Below are 16,946 nucleotides of genomic sequence, written 5' to 3'. Positions count from 1 at the left end.
CTCTCTGTCTTTCTAAAAAGACGACTTGAACTTTATCAAAACAATATGTCAGTTGAAAAACAAAACTTTCTTTGTGGTTTTTACTTTCTAAGCTTAGTTGTTTCACTCACTTTTGAGGCAACGTAATTGTTCACCTAATTGTTTGTGTAGTGGGCTTAAATTGGTAAATTGCCCCACCTGGTGGTTAAAAAAAGGTTTTAAAATGTTTTTATTTTATTTTACTTAATCGATGTTTTTCTGAATGCGTTTCTGAACCAGTAAGGGCAGTTGGCCGAGTATACAACTGACAAAAAAATGGGAAACAATAATCATAATTTACAATATTTTTTGGTGATTTGATTCTATTCTATTTCATTTTACTCTATTTTATCAGTATTATTATCCATCCGTCCATCCATTTTCTGAGCTACTTCTCCTCACTAGGGTCGCGGGCGTGCTGGAGCCCATCCCAGCTATCATCGGGCAGGAGGCGGGGTACACTCTGAACTGGTTGCCAGCCAATCGCAGGGCACATACAAACAAACAACCATTCGCACTCAGATTCACACCTCTGGGCAATTTAGAGTTGTTCTCACCGTGACCAGTATTATTATATTTTATTATATTCGTATTTTGTTATTTTATCATTTTAGAGGGGCGGCACGACTGGATAGCACATCCGCCTCACAGTTCAGAGGTCGAGGGCTCAAATCCAGGCTCCAGCCTTCCCGTGTGGAGTTCTACGTGGGTTTCGCCAGGTCGTCCGATTTCCCCCTAAATTCCAAAAACATGCAAGGCAGGTTAATTGTAGACTCTAAATTGCCCTTAGGTGTGTATGTGAGTGTGAATGATTTTCTATTTGTTCCCTGTGATTGGTTTGGCAATCAATTCAGGGGATACCCTGTCTCTTTCCCAAAAGTCAGCTGGGATAGGCTCCAGGATACCCGCGACCCTAGCAGTGCCGGCCCCCCTGCTAAAATCAGGCTAGAACTGCCACTGGACACTAGTGAGGATAAACGGTTCAAACAGTGGATGGGTGGCTGTATAGTATTTTGGAATAATTTTTATGTTGTTCAAGAAAGAAAATTTAAATGTACATTTAATACAGCTAAAAGTACAAATGAATGCAAATCATTTTAAATAGTTTTTGTTGTATGCCCTGCGATTGGCTGGCAACCAGTTCAGGGTGTACCCCGCCTCCTGCCCGATGATAGCTGGGATAGGCTCCAGCACGCCCGCGACCCAAGTGAGGAGAAGCGGCTCAGAAAATGGATGGACGGATGGACTTTGTTGTACAAAAAAATAGAAAAAATAATGTGTATAATATATATATATATGTGTACAAAAATATTTAAATTTGTCCAGAATCCAGAAAATCTGAAATCGGAAAGATGTCAAATGTATGAATAGGTGACAAATTATGACTTATATCATCCTTAAAAGAGGACAATAAAAAGTATTACCTTCTCATTTCACAAATTGTATTACTATAACCGTGCAGACTTGTAGTAAATGTACAAGTAATGACAAGGCACATGACTGTATCTTCTCTATTAATATTTCTAATATCTGCTTGTTGACATATGCTGTAACCGTATGGACGATTACGACCAAACTCCACCCACAACCACAAGGGCCATGTGACCCAGCCTCAGAGGCAGGGGTGACACCTCGGGTGTGTTCGCTTGTTTCCAAGAGCCTGTGTGGAGGCCAAGGCTCGTGCGGAGTTAACGGAGAGCTGGGGGAGGACCATGGAGAACCATCAGAAACTGGCAGAAAAGCTCACCATCCTGAATGACAGGGGGAATGGGGTGCTGATACGCATGAACTACATCAAGAAGGTGAGCAGAGAAGTAAAACAGTCAGAACCAAAGACAAGAAATAAGGAACTTGAGTCACATTCACAGTCGATTACAGAGATGTATATTAAATGATCAATTTATGATCTAATTAAAGCATGTACAGTATAGTTACATTTTGCACGACAGATGACGAAATAAAGCTTAGGTGTATAAGTTCCATCCATCCATTTTCTGAGCCGCTTATCCTCACAAGGGTCGCGGGAGGTATATAAGTTAAAAATTGTAAATTGTAGAATTTATGGGCTGCCTAAAAATTGATAATTTCATGACTTATAAGCTTCACCTTATGAAGTTTGATTACAGTTTTTAAGGTCATTGCAATTGAACCGAAACAAAAAAGTGTCTGCTGCTTGTTATGTTTAGCGCACTTCCTGTCTTCCCCCGACCAAAGAGGAAGTGTAACCAGGAAGTGGGACCAAACTGTCAGTCATCACCTTGTTCCTTTAGTTTGAAACTGTTAAAGAAATCGAAAATAACCAATCTAATAAGATTCAGCCAGCCATTGGAGAGGGCTTGCCTTCATTATGGCCACAGGTGAGTTGGAGCTTATCCCAGCTTCCTTTTGGCGAGAGAAACGGGGTCCACCCTGGACTGGTCGCCACTCAATCGCACGGTATGGACAAAGAACCACTCACGCTCACACCTATGGACAATTCAGTTTTCAATGAAACGAACATGCATGTTTTTGGATTGTGTGAGGAAGCTGAAGTACCTGGGGGGGGGGGGGGGGGGAACATGTAATCGCATGGAGAACATGGGAACTCCACACAGGAAGGCCAAAGTCGAGAACTGTGTGGCAGACGCGCTAACCACTATTCCAACTGTAATGAGATACAGTTTTTATGCATATTTTATATGTATTTTGAGGAAATGATTCATATTCATCGTATTCATGCTTCCACTTTTACATGTTTTAAAAATATATATTTTTAGACTTTATTACCCTTCTCTCTAAATGCTCCCAATTCATTTTCAGCCTGACTTCAGTCAGTCAGGAAGTCAGTCATTTTACACAGTAATAGCATACCCCGTTGGACGCTCGCTACCTAGCTCAAGGTCACATTGTGGATTGCTGGCTGAAGGGAGAAGCGGGAGCATTTTTATTCATTCTCACCAGGTAATATTTTTTTCTGTCTATATATCATTGTTCTCATTGCAAAACAAGTTTTCCCATCGGAAAAAATGCACAGCTGCAGTCAGTCAGTGGGGCGAATGATCACTAGCAACAGCTTCTCAAAATATCCACACTCTCTCCTTGATTCTCACCAGTTTGCTCTCTTTGCGGCAATCTGCTTCTTCCTTGACAATCACGCCATGTTTTTGTTGTTCAATGAAAAATCCTATATAATGAATATGTACCGAGCAGCCAGTCAAAATAAGTTCCATTTCTTGTTCTACGGCTATCATGACGTGACACCACATGAGAATGGTTTGAACTCCTGGCTTTAAAAAAAAAAAAAAAAAAATATATATATATATATATATATATATATATATATATATATATATATATATTGAGGCTTATTTTCCCTGATAATTAATAATAATAAAGTCAAGTCAAATGTTTTTTTCCCCCATCTCTGCTGCAGATCTGTGCAGATGTCAAGCTGCGGCCACCCATCCTTACAGACAAGATTATGGAGCCCGCCATTAAATATATCACCAAGAAATTCCCAAACATTGACTTTCGGGGAAACATTGTAAGCAATTTGTTGTTGTCTTTTCTGATTATGAAGCTATATTATTGTGCTCATAAGAAATGATCATTTTCTTATCATAGCAAAGTCTGATCAGCATCCAGCGACAAAAGTCTGAAGTGATGGAAGCCACAACAAGCTACTATGACTCCTTTCTGGACGTCATAGAGTTCAGGGTAATTAATTAATTTAATTTAATTCTCCAAATTACACATAACTATATTCAAAATTACATAGACCAAAGCATTTTTTTGTACCTTCTCTCTGTTTCCTCCCATCTAATCTTTGTGGGAGTTCACATTTGCATATAGAGTGGTTTAGTTTGACATAGAAAATAAGTTGATTTTCACATTTTTGGGGGTTTAGTTGGGTGCGCTTTGTGACACTCCTGTGAGCATTTGCATAATGGAGGTTGAGGCATCATGGTATTTAAGATGATAACGCAATCCTGGTGACAAACTCGTGCAATTTCATTTTGGTGATGAAATCATCTGCATGGCCGGTGTCGTGCATAGGATGTCACTGACAACTGATGTGCGTGTTATTGCTTTGTTGATGTCCCTGTTTGGTTTTAATCAAATTCTTCTTCAATTTTTGTCTGAGTCAGGACCACGTCTATGAGTTACTGAACACCATAGATGCCAGCCAGTGTTTCTTCGATATTGTAAGTATGATTGCTGGCCATGAGCATTGTCTGAGCAGATCGGGGAGGAAAATTCACTCTTAACACACCGCCCAGTTACGCAGTGACATGTATTGGCGCATGTAAACATTATTAACATAATTAACAATGTCATTAAATTATCTTTTTGACTAAATTATTACATGATTCGAATTATGGAAGTAATTTCTACCCTTTTAATTCACCCATTCCGAGGCTCGTACAGTGCTTAAAATAAGCACACAAACCTTTAGAGTAAGAAAATATGGGTACAACAGTAAACACTGACTGCAAAATTCATGACAGAGCTACAGGATGCCAGGATGTGATGTCGGTCACCTCGGGGCACTGGAATGTTGCGCACAACCTTGGTCCTATCTATTGCATTGAAGAGGAGCTACTGCACACCACACGAGCAAGACCGCTTTACTCATCATTAACTATATGCTATTTATCCTGCTTATCTAAAAATAGATACAGTATGCATCTCAAAACATGTTTTAATTCATCAGTAATATTTTAGCATTCAAGGAAAGTAATGACAACCGTGCATAGTGGGGTGGTGCCCTAACAACCTTTATTGACCAGCTGCTACTGTTAAGTGAAGCTAAAAAAAAACTAATTAAAAGTTTAATTCCAGCCTGCATGACCACAGCGTAATACTCTGGGTTTTTAGTTTTTTACAGACATCAGATAATCAGGCTTTTGGTGACTTGGATTGGAAGGGAGAGAAAATGCTCAAATTCGGCCCCTATACTGGTATGCGTGTACCCAGCTGTAAAGTGACTGATGTGTTGAAATGTCTAATTATAGACCATAAACTTTGACTTCACCAAGAGCTACTTGGACCTGATCATCACATACACTTCGGTTATCGTTACACTGGCGCGCATCGACGAGAAGAAGGCTCTGGTCGGTATGTTCAACTGCGCTCATGAGATGACCAAAGGAAGCAGGTGAGACGACGTGATATTTACAATGGGACATCATCATAATGCGTCACCCACTTTGTTTTCTTCTCACGTGCCTCATTGCATCTCACAGGGACCCCTCATACCCACGGCTCAGCCAGATGTTTGTGGAGTATGAGCATCCCTGGAAGAAGCTCACTGAGGAGTTTGGCCCTCACACTAAGGTTTCATTCACTGTTTTTGTGTTCAGGCCAAAAGTCCCGTCTAATATGATAGTATTGCTTTGCCGCCATCTTGTGGCATTATGGTGCGGAGGAACTATGTTGATACGAGTTGAGGAGCTACATGTTGTGCTTTGCTGCCATCTTGTGGCATCTTGGTACCACGGAACTATGTTAAAGTGAGTTAAGGAGCTCCATGTAGTGCTTTGCCGCTATCTTATGACATCGATGGGCAATTCTAAACATTTCTCCATTGCTTCCTGTAATGCCAATGCATGTGGGAAAGAACAGCAAAACACTTAAACACAATGAGAACACTCACGCAGGAGCTGGTGTCAACCACAGCTCAGGCCCAGACACTCACGTGCAGACTCGCCGACGTCATATGCAACCCACCAGGCCCCACCTCTTAAAGGCACATCCAACATCTAACACAAAGACACTACAAGTAGTTTCCATACACTTTATGCTTGCAATTCCATCTCCTATGTTTTATATTTATTTGTTTTAATCTTCTTTATCTAGTCTTTTACTTTCACAACCTTGTACGATGATGCTCACGTTCCTTGGTCTGTGGATCTAGTTGGTGACGGCTGCTCTGCTGTCTCTGAGGATGATCTACCCGCGGAGGAACCTGCCGGTGGAGCAGTGGCGGAGCGCCCAGCTGCTGAGCCTGCTCAATGCTTCGGCCACCATGTTGGACCCGGCCTGCTGTGCCACTGTAAGTCTGGTATCTAGCAATTTCTATTTCATGGATCCATGAAGGATGGATTGGTGGGGAAGTATGTGCATGGAAGGATGTTTGTGTAGGAAGGCAGGTACTGTCGGTAGGTAGGTAAGTAGGTACGTAGGCAGGTTGATCGGTCGGTATGTGTTGTAGGTACCGTAGGTTGGTAGGTAATGTGGGTGGGTAGGCAGGTCGGTAAGAACAGGTCTTGTAGGTAGGCCTGCTCCAGGTAGGTAGATACTGTAGACAGGTAGCTCGATAGGTACTGTGAGTAGGTAGGTAGGTAGGTAGGATCCATAGTTATATCGGTCTGTGTGCAGACAGATTGATGGACAGACGGAAGATAATCAGCAGTCAGTCACAATAACAGAATCCAAAACTGAGTGGATCATGTACAATAATGGATAATTCATTAATACGAAGAATTAGCATAGCAAATAAAACTTGAAGGGAAGGTTTTGATTCTCTTTTTTTTTTTCCAAAGATGAGAGAAAAAAAAAAACAGTAAATGATTGTTTTCCCATTAATGCGCCTTTGACACTTTCTCCACCATTACTCACTATAAACCATGCCTAAATTGTCCACCCCACTTCCATCTGTGGCTGTGGGCATGTCTCATCCTTTACACCTCATTAAATCTCATTTTTCCGTTACCGTCATTTTTAGGCGATGTCTCGCTCCCTGCAGGTCCAGAGCTCTCTCACATAAGAACTACTTGTCTGCAATGACTTCAAGGCAGCTCTTTATCCTTAGATAAACTACAACAAGAAAAAAAAAATATCTGGTGAAGAGAATGTGTATGCAAAAAAAACTTTTGGGGTTGAACTACCACAAACTGAACTGGATGGCAAACCGGCACAATACTACTGGATAAACTGGTTTTTACTTTCCTTTTCATTGCATGCTATTATTTGCAATCCATCATGGTTACAGTTAATAAGCCTGATGCCCCCCACCCCCCTACCCCTCACTTCAGATGGCATGTGAATATCTGTCTTTGGAGGTAATGGAGCGCTGGATCATCAGTAAGTGCTCATCCCACCTAAGAATGACCACAATTAGTGTTATTCTTTTGGTGAATAATAACACAATTTTGGGGGATAATAATTTAAACGCTGCAGTCTTTGTCCCCGCAGTCGGCTTCCTCTTGTGCCACAGCAGCCTGAATAGCAACCCGTCCTCGCAGGAGCTGTGGAAAATGGCCCTGCGGAGCGGCCTGTACATCACTGTCACAAGGGACGAGCTGCTTAGCATACACAAAGTCTCCGAGGACCTCTTTGACGGCATCAAAGGGTATGGACGCTTCCCTTAGGCAATGCACCGCATGCAGGAGTACGCTCTTCTCTTATACTTGCTGCTAGAAAATGAGAATAAAATTTACTTTTACACCTTCATGTGATTTAAATATATACTCTACTGCTTCAATGAATAAAGTTCTCAAACATGAAGGGCCTCTTTATACCCATCGGCCCCCACAAAATTAGGTACACTTGCTAAAGGACCACTGTCTTAGTGATGCATTCATAGAAGACCTTGATTTATAGAGCCTAGAGGAGCCTTTCCCAAGCTTTACTGAGCCAAGGCACATATTTTACATCTCATGACACACCGAACAATAATGTCACAAAAAGTACTGTAGACTGTATGTGCTGAAATGGTTATGATCTCATTCTCATTTAGTGTGAAATCTGGGCCTGTTTCGTTATTAACAAAGCTATTATTTTGTTGTACGAATGGCAACAGGTGAATATACAGGTTAATTGTACATTCTGCCAACTGGTGGAAGAGCATTTAATTGTTTTGCCTGGGACTATACATTGCTGACATAGACAGGTCAACAAACATACATTATTTGTAACAAATAATATTTTTTTAGACCGAAGAACAGAAATTGGAGAATTTCATGCGGCAGATCGATGATCTTTCATGGCACATTCGTACCGTGGAACAGTGGTTAGGAATCACTGTCTTAGAGTTTATAGTGGTGCCTTGAGATACCGGGGACCCCACTTAAATGTTTTTCAAGATTCTTGCTTTGACCTATGAGCAAAAACTTGAGATGTGAGCACTTTATGCTGGCACTGAACGCAACTCATCTCAAGCTAGTGAACAATTCTTCTAAAAAGAGGCTTCAAGCTGTTTACTGTCAAACGGAACATAAAACAAAGAGAATTACACATAGTGTATTTAAAACAACACCATAACTTTGCCTTAGGAAAGTCAGTTTAGCTTAATGCTAACAATACAAAACGCCATAGACGGGCTAACGGATAGCATTTATATAGGGAGGGGTGTTACAACACTTAAAGGGAAGGATAGTTGAATAGAACGGTGCAGCAACCCATGTAGACAGACCATATAACAATACTCACAGGCATATATTCTTTATCCTCTCTGAAAATGACTGATTGACTAATATACTGTAACTGCAGCTTAATGTGGACCATCTCAATGTATTTATCCATCCATCCATCCATCCATCTTCCATACCGCTTTATCCTCAGGGTCGCGGGCGTGCTGGAGTCCAATGTATTTATCTATTTTCTTTATTATATTGGCCCCAGGTGGGCAAGGTATGCCCACCAGAAAAGGAAGCACAATGTCCAATAAGTTGAAACTAAAAAGAGTGTTTAATTCTTTACATCCATCCATCCATTTTCTGTACCGCTTATCCTCACTAGGGTCGCGGGTGTGCTGGAGCCTATCCCAGCTATCTTCAGGCAAGAGGCAGGGTACAGCCTGAACTGGTCGCCAGCCAATCGCTGGGCACATATAAACAAACAACCATTCACACTCACATTCACACCTACGGGCAATTTAGAAGCTTCAATTAACCTACCGTGCATGTCTTTGGGATGTGAGAGAAAATCGTGAAAAAAACCCATGTAGGCACAGGGAGAACATGCAAACTTCACACAGGTGGGGCCGGGATTTGAACCCCGGTCCTCAGAACTGTGAGGCAGATGTGCTAAACAGTTGTCCACCGTGCCGCCGTAATTCTTCAGATTCCATGTAAATATGTAATCACTGTATGTTCTCATAAAGTACAATCTTTTAGAGCGCCGTTTTCTTGGAAAAAACACATGACAACATTTTGTGTTGTTGTTTTTTTTGGGAGGCTGGAATGGATTGATGGCATTTCCATTTATTTCAATGGGGAAAGATGATATGATATACGTATAGTGAATGCTGGCAACACTTTTTTTAAGTGTTTACATCTTCATCAGATATGGCAAGCGAGTTGCAGACATCAAGGAGTGCCGTGATCACGCCATAGCCCACAGGTAACACAAAAAATGGTGCTATTCATATAAAAAATATATATATATTTATTTATATAAAAAAATACGGATGGTTACCTTATAACTGTTTTGTTGACAGTGGGGCGCTGCATCGGGAGAGAAGACACTTTCTCCGAGGAGCCTTGAAGGAGTTGGCAACAGTTCTGGAAGATGAACCGGGACTGCTGGGACCAAAGGTAAGTCACATCTGAATAAAGGTTGGGTTTCTGTATGGACATTCTGTCCATTCATCCAGAAGAATGTCTGGATTTACCCCACAATTTATATTTGAGATCATCCTAAAGGTGTAATTTGTAGTTGTAAATTAAGCTAAGTAGTTACTTGCTATTGGGAGCTGGATATGTAGGTCGGTGGGTGGATGGATGGATGGAGGGTTGGTAGTTTGGGATGGATGATGGATGGAATAGATAGGCTGATAAGTAGATGGATGCTATTACTGGGACACAGTCATGCTAGAGCAAAAAAGGGCTTTTGCCAAAATGTTCCCACACAGTTGGAAGACTAGAACGGTCCAAAATGTTTTTTTCCTAACATCTGAAGTTCTTCTGTGTCGAATAAAATCCCCAAAGGCTCTATTTGTCTTCATGGCCCTGTCCTTCTCCCGTGATGAGGTCCAGTGGCTCGTGCGACACTCTGAGAACATGCCCAAAATAAAACAACCCGAGGACTATATTGACAAGTAGGTAGCTTCAAACCTCAACAAACACTACTCTCAGAACACGTGTAATTGTTTTCCAAGGACTTCATTTGTCGAGATGTGTTAGAAATAAATGAAAATGTTGTGTTTTTCTAGTCAGATGGCAGAGTTGCTTTTCCATATGGAGAAACTAAAAGGACTTATGAGAAAATACCACTATGTAGTGCAACGCTACCACATACAGTACCTGGCTCAGTTTGATGCCTTGGTTCTCAATGACACAATACAGGTAGTTGAACGTGCACAGCATAACATTTCTACTCAGTGCTTCGTCTTCAATCGTCACTGTCCTCCACAGAACATGCACGTGTGTCCAGAAGAGGAATCTGTTCTGCTGAGTTCTTTCGTTTCAACCCTTTCTGTGCTTTCGGTGAAACAAGGTAATTAGTCAGTGGCAGTTCGAGCTTGAATGACACGCTGTGCGAGACCCCACTTTGGTGGCACCCCACCACATGCACAAACACATACGCGCACGCACACGCACACACACTCAGTGGGGTGGATTTTATATTTTCTTTCAACTGTATTAATTATAAGCCAATTATAATAATACAGAAACAGCAATGAATAATTATACTTAAGGAAACAACCAGATTAAAAAATCTGGTTGGGGAAAAATGAAAAAAAATTGAAGCGAATTTTCTTGCACTAATTTTGTCTTTATTTCCCACTGTGCTTCCTTTTTTTAATATTAAGGATTAGATTGATAAATTATATCAAATGTGCTGTCTTCTGGCTTTGCTTGATGCAAAATGTTCTATGATGATCTTGTTTGATATCTGCCCCCCAACTGTGTGATTGATGTTTATGATGCAGAGGCCAGTTAAATGTGCCTGGGACATGTTTGACCTTGAGTGGATTAAGTGCACTCTAAAGGGGGGGGGGGGGGGGGGGGGGTGCAAAAAGCAATTATTGACATGACACGGATTATGCAATAGAAAAACCATTTTACCAGTTGATAAGGGCTTACAGTACATTCAGCAATGTACGCTCTGACAAGAACAAGGCAGTAGATGGCAATGAAAACAAGGTTACTCCATCCTAATACAGTCTAATTATTCAACATACATAAAGATGACTGGATTACACCCTTTTTTTAAATCTGAGGTAGAAAAAAAATTCAAGTGTAGAATTTTGTTTGTCCTTATTTAGCTTCCTGTTTCATGAAGAATGACATGAAATGTTAGACAGATGGGACTGTATCATATTCACTTTGGGGCGGAGAGAAGAGTTATTTTGCAACTCAAGTGGAAAAAAGTTCAAATGAGTCCTCTAGCTGCATTTGCACCAAATTTTAACAGGTTGTTTCTCAGCTCATGCAACACCGACACAAGATTTAATAGTTGAGTCTGCTTTGTATTTGGCCCATGGGCTGCACTTTGAAACCTCCTGATGCTTTTTATTCGTGTGTTTGCAGTAGAGAGCAAAGAGGAGTTTGATTTCAGGGCTGTGAGATTGGACTGGCTGAGATTGCAGGTATGCACAGACATACTGTACACTACTCACAAAAAGTTTGGGATTTTCTGCTTTTGGGTGAAATTTCAGAATGAACCTAAAATGCACTACAAGCTTTAACGGGTGAACTTAATTTGACGTTCTCTAAACTTTTGAATGCACTTATTCAACTGTTCAATGTTTCAGTACTTTTTGCGCAACTTGCTTTTCTCTACCAAGTTGCTGAACTGCAAAATTCACAACAGGCGTTTGATCCCTGAGTGGACCAATTCATTTCTTCGTTCAATTAGAATTGGTATAAAGGGTCCTCTTCATCAGGCGGTTGCCATTTTGACATTATGACACAACACGACACCTAACAATGGATCAATTTTACCTTGCCGTTACGAGGTTTCAACAGCGATACAGAAAGACTGGAAGAGACATAGAAGACATAGAAGTGAGCGTCCTGAAAAATATAACCAATTCATGGGTCAAATACATTGTGAATTTTGCTATTCAGCTCCTTGTCTGAGAACAGCAAGTTGTGCAAAAAGTACTAAAACATGGAAATTTGGATATGTGCTTTTAAAATTTAGAGAAGCTCGAATTAAAATGACTTGTAACAGCGTATTTTATGGTCGTCCCAAAATTCCATGCTAACTTTGTGTGAGTAGAACATATGATGGTCACAGAAGCGTGTGCAGATTGCCGTCATGTTCTTCATGTCGAAGGCCTACACGAGCGTGAACAAGGCCCCTCTGCTGATCAAGGACTACCCGGACTTGGCCAAGGTGATGAACATGATCCAGTTCCACACCAAGATGGTGGATGCTACGGAAGAACTCCTGCAGGAGACATCAAACGTGTCAATTTTCTGGTCAGTTTTCCTCTTTTTTAATCAGTTTATGGCTCTTCCACTCTGACTGTGTGTGTTGATCCTTTGAATAGTTTCTACCCGCGAGTGTTCGAGAAGATGTTTTGCCAGAGCAGCGAACAGATGACGATGAAAAGATACCTCATGGCTTTCCCTTCTGTCTGCTCCCATTTCCACTGGTGTCGACACACTCTGTGCCCTGAAGAGGTCAGTGTCCACTTCATCAACTGCGACCATTCAAAATGCTGATGCTTCACTTCTTCCACTGTATCGCCCTACTATGTACACTCCTATCCTATTTGATTTTGTGCCACTTTTAGCATCTTAGCCACGTCTTGTATGCCTGTGTCAGAACAGCAGGAGGAGTTCCGCAAGGCTTGGTTCCTAGACCACTGTTATTCTCCAACTAGCCACAATTATATATACTAAAATACAGTGGTGCCTTGAGATGTGACTGACCCAATTTATGAGTTTTTCGAGACACAAACCGTCGTTCGGCCGATTTTTTTTGCTTTGACTTGCAAGTGAAAACTTGAGATATGAGTGCGGTATGGTGGCAGTGTCAGTAAAATTAGTAAATATTTTCTTCAAAAGAGGCTTCAATCTGTTTGTTGCCACTCTCAGTTTAAGTTTATTGTCAAACTAAACTAAACAGAGCAATACACGTTGTCTATTTAAAACAACCACATATCTTACCCATAGGCTACTATCTTAAGGATAATGTTAACATATAAGCAATTCAGGTAAAATTAGAACTTTTAATTTTGTAATACAGTATTTCCACTTCAACCTCTAAAAAAATATTACTTACTATTCTCATATTTCCACCTTAATCTCATAATACTATTTATCGTGATAAGATTATTACTTTTAATCTCAGAATATGTTTCACTTTAAAATTGAAAAATTACTACTGTTTTCTCAATTTCTGTAATATTTAATTTTTGATCTCATAATAACACAACTTTATTCTTGTAATATATCGACTTTATTCTGGTAAAATTGTTACTGTAATATTTTAACTTTAATCTTGAATAAGTATGACCTTTTTCTTATAAAATCATCACTTTACTGCCTTAATATGTTGACTATACTATATTTCGATAGTATTATGTAAATTAAGATTTTTTTCATCTCGTAGTAATCTCACTGTATTTTAACCTCAGAAAATTACAACTTTTCCCTCATACTGTATATATATATATTTTTTTTTACACATACTTTGTGTGTCCAGGAGGAGGCGATAGAGAAGAGGAGTCTCCGCTCGTGTGTGACCTTTCTCGAGCAGATAGCCTCGCAGACCAGCGCTATCATGTTGGAGATATGTGCTGAGCAGTGCAATCTCAATGACCAGGTCAAAATCCAGTACACGTACAGTTGTATATCACAAATTATGTATAAAAATATGATTTGATGTTTTCCCCTCTCTAGCTGCTGCCCAAACACTGTGTTGAAGCTATCAGCGCAGCTCGCTACCGGAAGCAAAAGAAAGCCGTGCCCAAGAGAAGAGTCCAGAAGGAAAAACCAGGAGGCGAAAGCCTGAGAAAGGACCGCATCATAACAACCAAGTCAGCTTTTCTCTTCACGAGCTCCACTTTAGTATAAAACATACTTTTGTTTACTTATGATGACATTTTCCCCCAATTTAAAACAGTTCAGGTGTCTTAATAAAAGGCGCATACGAAGCGACTTTTAATGATTACTTTTGAAAAAAGACAATCGAGTGTTGTTGTTTTTTGTTTTTTTTGGGGGGGGGGGGGTGTTATTAAAAGACTTCCGGTGATTTATGAGACTCTCTCCAGAGCAGGAGGTGTTACTGCGAATGAATGTTACTTGGACGAAGCCACCGCTGGCTAATTTAGCCATAATCACAATTTAATTTTCATCTGTTGACTCTTCTTGTAAATCACAACTCTTTTCCAATAATATCAAAACTTGAATCTCATAATATTTTGACTTTGTTTTTGTGATAATTTAAATTTTTTCCTTGTAATATCCCGCCTTTAATCCTGTAACATTTGGACTTTAATTATATAAATACTTTATTTCAGTTCTTGTAAAATTATGACTTGAATTATACCTTATCCTCTGACTACCACATTTTTCCCTTTAGTATTTTGACTTTATTCTAAGAAAATTATTACATTTCCCTTGCAGTAATTTGATATTACTCAAAATATTTTTACTATAATATTGTATTTTTTTTCTCATCAATTATTGTCAATTTTGACTTTTCCCTGGTAATATTTTGACATCATTATCGTATTTCTTTTAATTCTCATAAATCTTTAAATTAATTCTCGTTCTTATTTTAATAGTGTAATTTTTATGATTTAATTCTCATATACAGTACTTTGACGTTTCCGTCACAATATTTTATTTCATTCCTAATATTTGTATTATAATGTGGTATTTATAAAATGTATTCTCACAATAGTTTAACTTTATTGTTGCAATTTATTTTCCTTAAATCTCGAAATTATGACTGTTCCCATGCAATATATCAACTTTATTTTTAATATGTCAACTATATTGTCCTTTTTTATTCTCATAATTTTACCACAGTGTTGTACGCATTTAGAAAACATTATCATATTTTGACTTTCTTCTTTTAGTATTTTCATTTGTTTCTCATGTTTTGACTTCCCTTGCAATATTTATTTGTTATCTTGTCATAACATTTTCTCATAAGATTTGTACTTTATTCATGAAGTATTTTTTTTATTGAGTCTCATATAGTTAGAATTTTCCCTCACAATATTTTATTCTTAATATTTTTTTATTTATTCTCATAACTTTCTTGTATATTTTTAAAATCCATTCTCGAAATATTCTTAACCTTTTTTTTTGTAATATCACAAATTGATTTCCTTCACTTTTCCCTCACACTATTTTATGTAATCTTAATGTTTGTATTATATTGTTGTATATATATTTTTTTAATTTAGTCACAATATTTTTAACTTTATTCTTGTATTTTTTTTGTACTTCATTCTCATGATACTTGACTTACATTCTTACAAATTTACCACATTCCACATGATATCACCACCTTTTTTTTTTCTTGCAATATACTGTATCAACATTATTTTGGACTTTAATACTAATGTTCTTTTCAGCATGCAGATAATACACATGGTGTGTCTGCCTCGCTTTTCCATCGCTTCGGCACATTTGGTACCTTGGTGTGCCACTTCCACATCATCCAAATATTGGTCGTTAACACTTGCATCCTCCCGTCTGTCTCTGTCTTCTCTAGCATGGACAAGATGCATCTGATGCTGACCGAGATCTGCTCCTCCTATAGCCTTTGCAGCGACATACTGGTCTACGAGCACATCATCGTTCCCACCGAGTTCCTCTCTTCTCATCTGGAAATACGCCTGTCCGAGTATGTCGAGTGGGAAAAGGCGGTGGGGAAATACGTGTATGTCGTGCCGTGCCCTGTTGTTAAATAATAAATCAAATTAAATCAGAGGAATTAGAGGGAGCCAGTGAGGTTTTACTTTTTAAAAGATCATTTTAATAAGATTCTACTGTAAGGTCATACGGACAGGTTTACCATTTATGATTAAGTTTTTTTAAAACTGCAAACATTCTCTATAAGTATCTGTTAGTGAATTTGAATGGGATTTTGTGCGTGTTACAGACACTCCTGTTTAATAATCACCATACAGCCACTTGGAGGCAATTAGTCAAGTCACTGCTTTGCTCTGTGCCATTCAAGTGCTAAATGTTATTTAGATTATGGCCTGGCACCGGGGCAACCTGATGTTTTTCATGTGTGTGTGCGCTCTGCTTAACCTTCCTCCATTGAGCTGATGATTATCCACCCCGGCACCCTAAAATCAGTACCCTCGAGTAAAAGAATGCTCGCTGAGATTTGCAGGTCTAGGAAAAAATTATAAATCTAGGCCGGTCTAGGCGAGAAAGGCATAGGGGATAGTGACGGGGGGGAAAAAACAGAAAAAAACAATTGATAAAAGAATAAAGTTGTAATCTAGCAAGGAAAAAATAAAATAAGAAAATAACAAGATAACCACGCTTAATAAACACTATCTCTAATTATCTTTTCCTTTTAAAATGAATGGAGATGCCATTCATCCGTTCCAGTCTCCTACCCCAAAAAATAAACATTTTTGTGTTTGTGTTTAAAAATAACACTCTCCAATATTGTACCTTCTAAAAATTGAGTAGTAATTAAATAGTAAATAAAGAATGAAATTTTTTTGCATTGTGATTTAATGCTACAATTCATTTCATCATGCTGCTCCTTCTGCTGTGCACATCCTGGCCACCAGGAGGCAGTATAATAGTTATACTGACACAAACGACGAAGAATAGTACTTCTACTACTACTGTAAGTGACTCAGTACGATGCTATGGTATTAGTCATTTTTTGTAGAGGATAAAGAATACATGCCTGTGAGCATCGTTATATTATGTCTACATGTGTTCCGCCACCGTTTGTGTTCAAATATCCTTGCTTCTAAAACTGCAATTATCGATGGTAAGCGTTAGCGTGTTAGTGGCGTTCTGGGTTGTTTGTTTTTTTGGAAAAACAAAAAACAAAAACAA

At 39.2% G+C, this 16,946-nt stretch overlaps 1 protein-coding gene across 13 annotated transcripts in view; it reads left to right on the top strand.

The window, feature by feature from the left end:
• The first annotated feature begins 1,624 nt into the window (after positions 1-1,624).
• nckap1l (NCK associated protein 1 like) overlaps positions 1,625-16,946 on the top strand; it is a 28,572-nt gene continuing 13,250 nt past the window's right edge. For 5 of the 13 annotated variants that reach the window (XR_009769301.1, XM_061687223.1, XM_061687221.1 and 2 more), the window contains exons 1-19: positions 1,625-1,820; positions 3,431-3,541; positions 3,622-3,714; positions 4,146-4,202; positions 5,013-5,155; positions 5,244-5,334; positions 5,915-6,052; positions 7,035-7,351; positions 9,286-9,342; positions 9,440-9,536; positions 9,930-10,039; positions 10,154-10,286; positions 10,356-10,437; positions 11,475-11,533; positions 12,226-12,371; positions 12,443-12,575; positions 13,603-13,722; positions 13,800-13,936; positions 15,628-15,795. Coding sequence is in view for 12 of the 13 variants with exons in the window: in XM_061687223.1 (XP_061543207.1) it covers positions 1,731-1,820; positions 3,431-3,541; positions 3,622-3,714; positions 4,146-4,202; positions 5,013-5,155; positions 5,244-5,334; positions 5,915-6,052; positions 7,035-7,351; positions 9,286-9,342; positions 9,440-9,536; positions 9,930-10,039; positions 10,154-10,286; positions 10,356-10,437; positions 11,475-11,533; positions 12,226-12,371; positions 12,443-12,575; positions 13,603-13,722; positions 13,800-13,936; positions 15,628-15,795 (2,282 nt within the window). In the remaining variant the exon portion in view is untranslated. The remainder of the gene's footprint in view (positions 1,821-3,430; positions 3,542-3,621; positions 3,715-4,145; positions 4,203-5,012; positions 5,156-5,243; positions 5,335-5,914; positions 6,053-7,034; positions 7,352-9,285; positions 9,343-9,439; positions 9,537-9,929; positions 10,040-10,153; positions 10,287-10,355; positions 10,438-11,474; positions 11,534-12,225; positions 12,372-12,442; positions 12,576-13,602; positions 13,723-13,799; positions 13,937-15,627; positions 15,796-16,946) is intronic. The other 8 variants (XM_061687226.1, XM_061687225.1, XM_061687224.1 and 5 more) reach the window with 5 other exon arrangements.

The sequence above is a fragment of the Phycodurus eques genome, chromosome 10 (assembly GCF_024500275.1).
Source record: "Phycodurus eques isolate BA_2022a chromosome 10, UOR_Pequ_1.1, whole genome shotgun sequence".
In the NCBI taxonomy this organism is placed as follows: Eukaryota; Metazoa; Chordata; class Actinopteri; order Syngnathiformes; family Syngnathidae; genus Phycodurus; species Phycodurus eques.
This window is presented reverse-complemented; position numbering and strand designations above follow the sequence as displayed.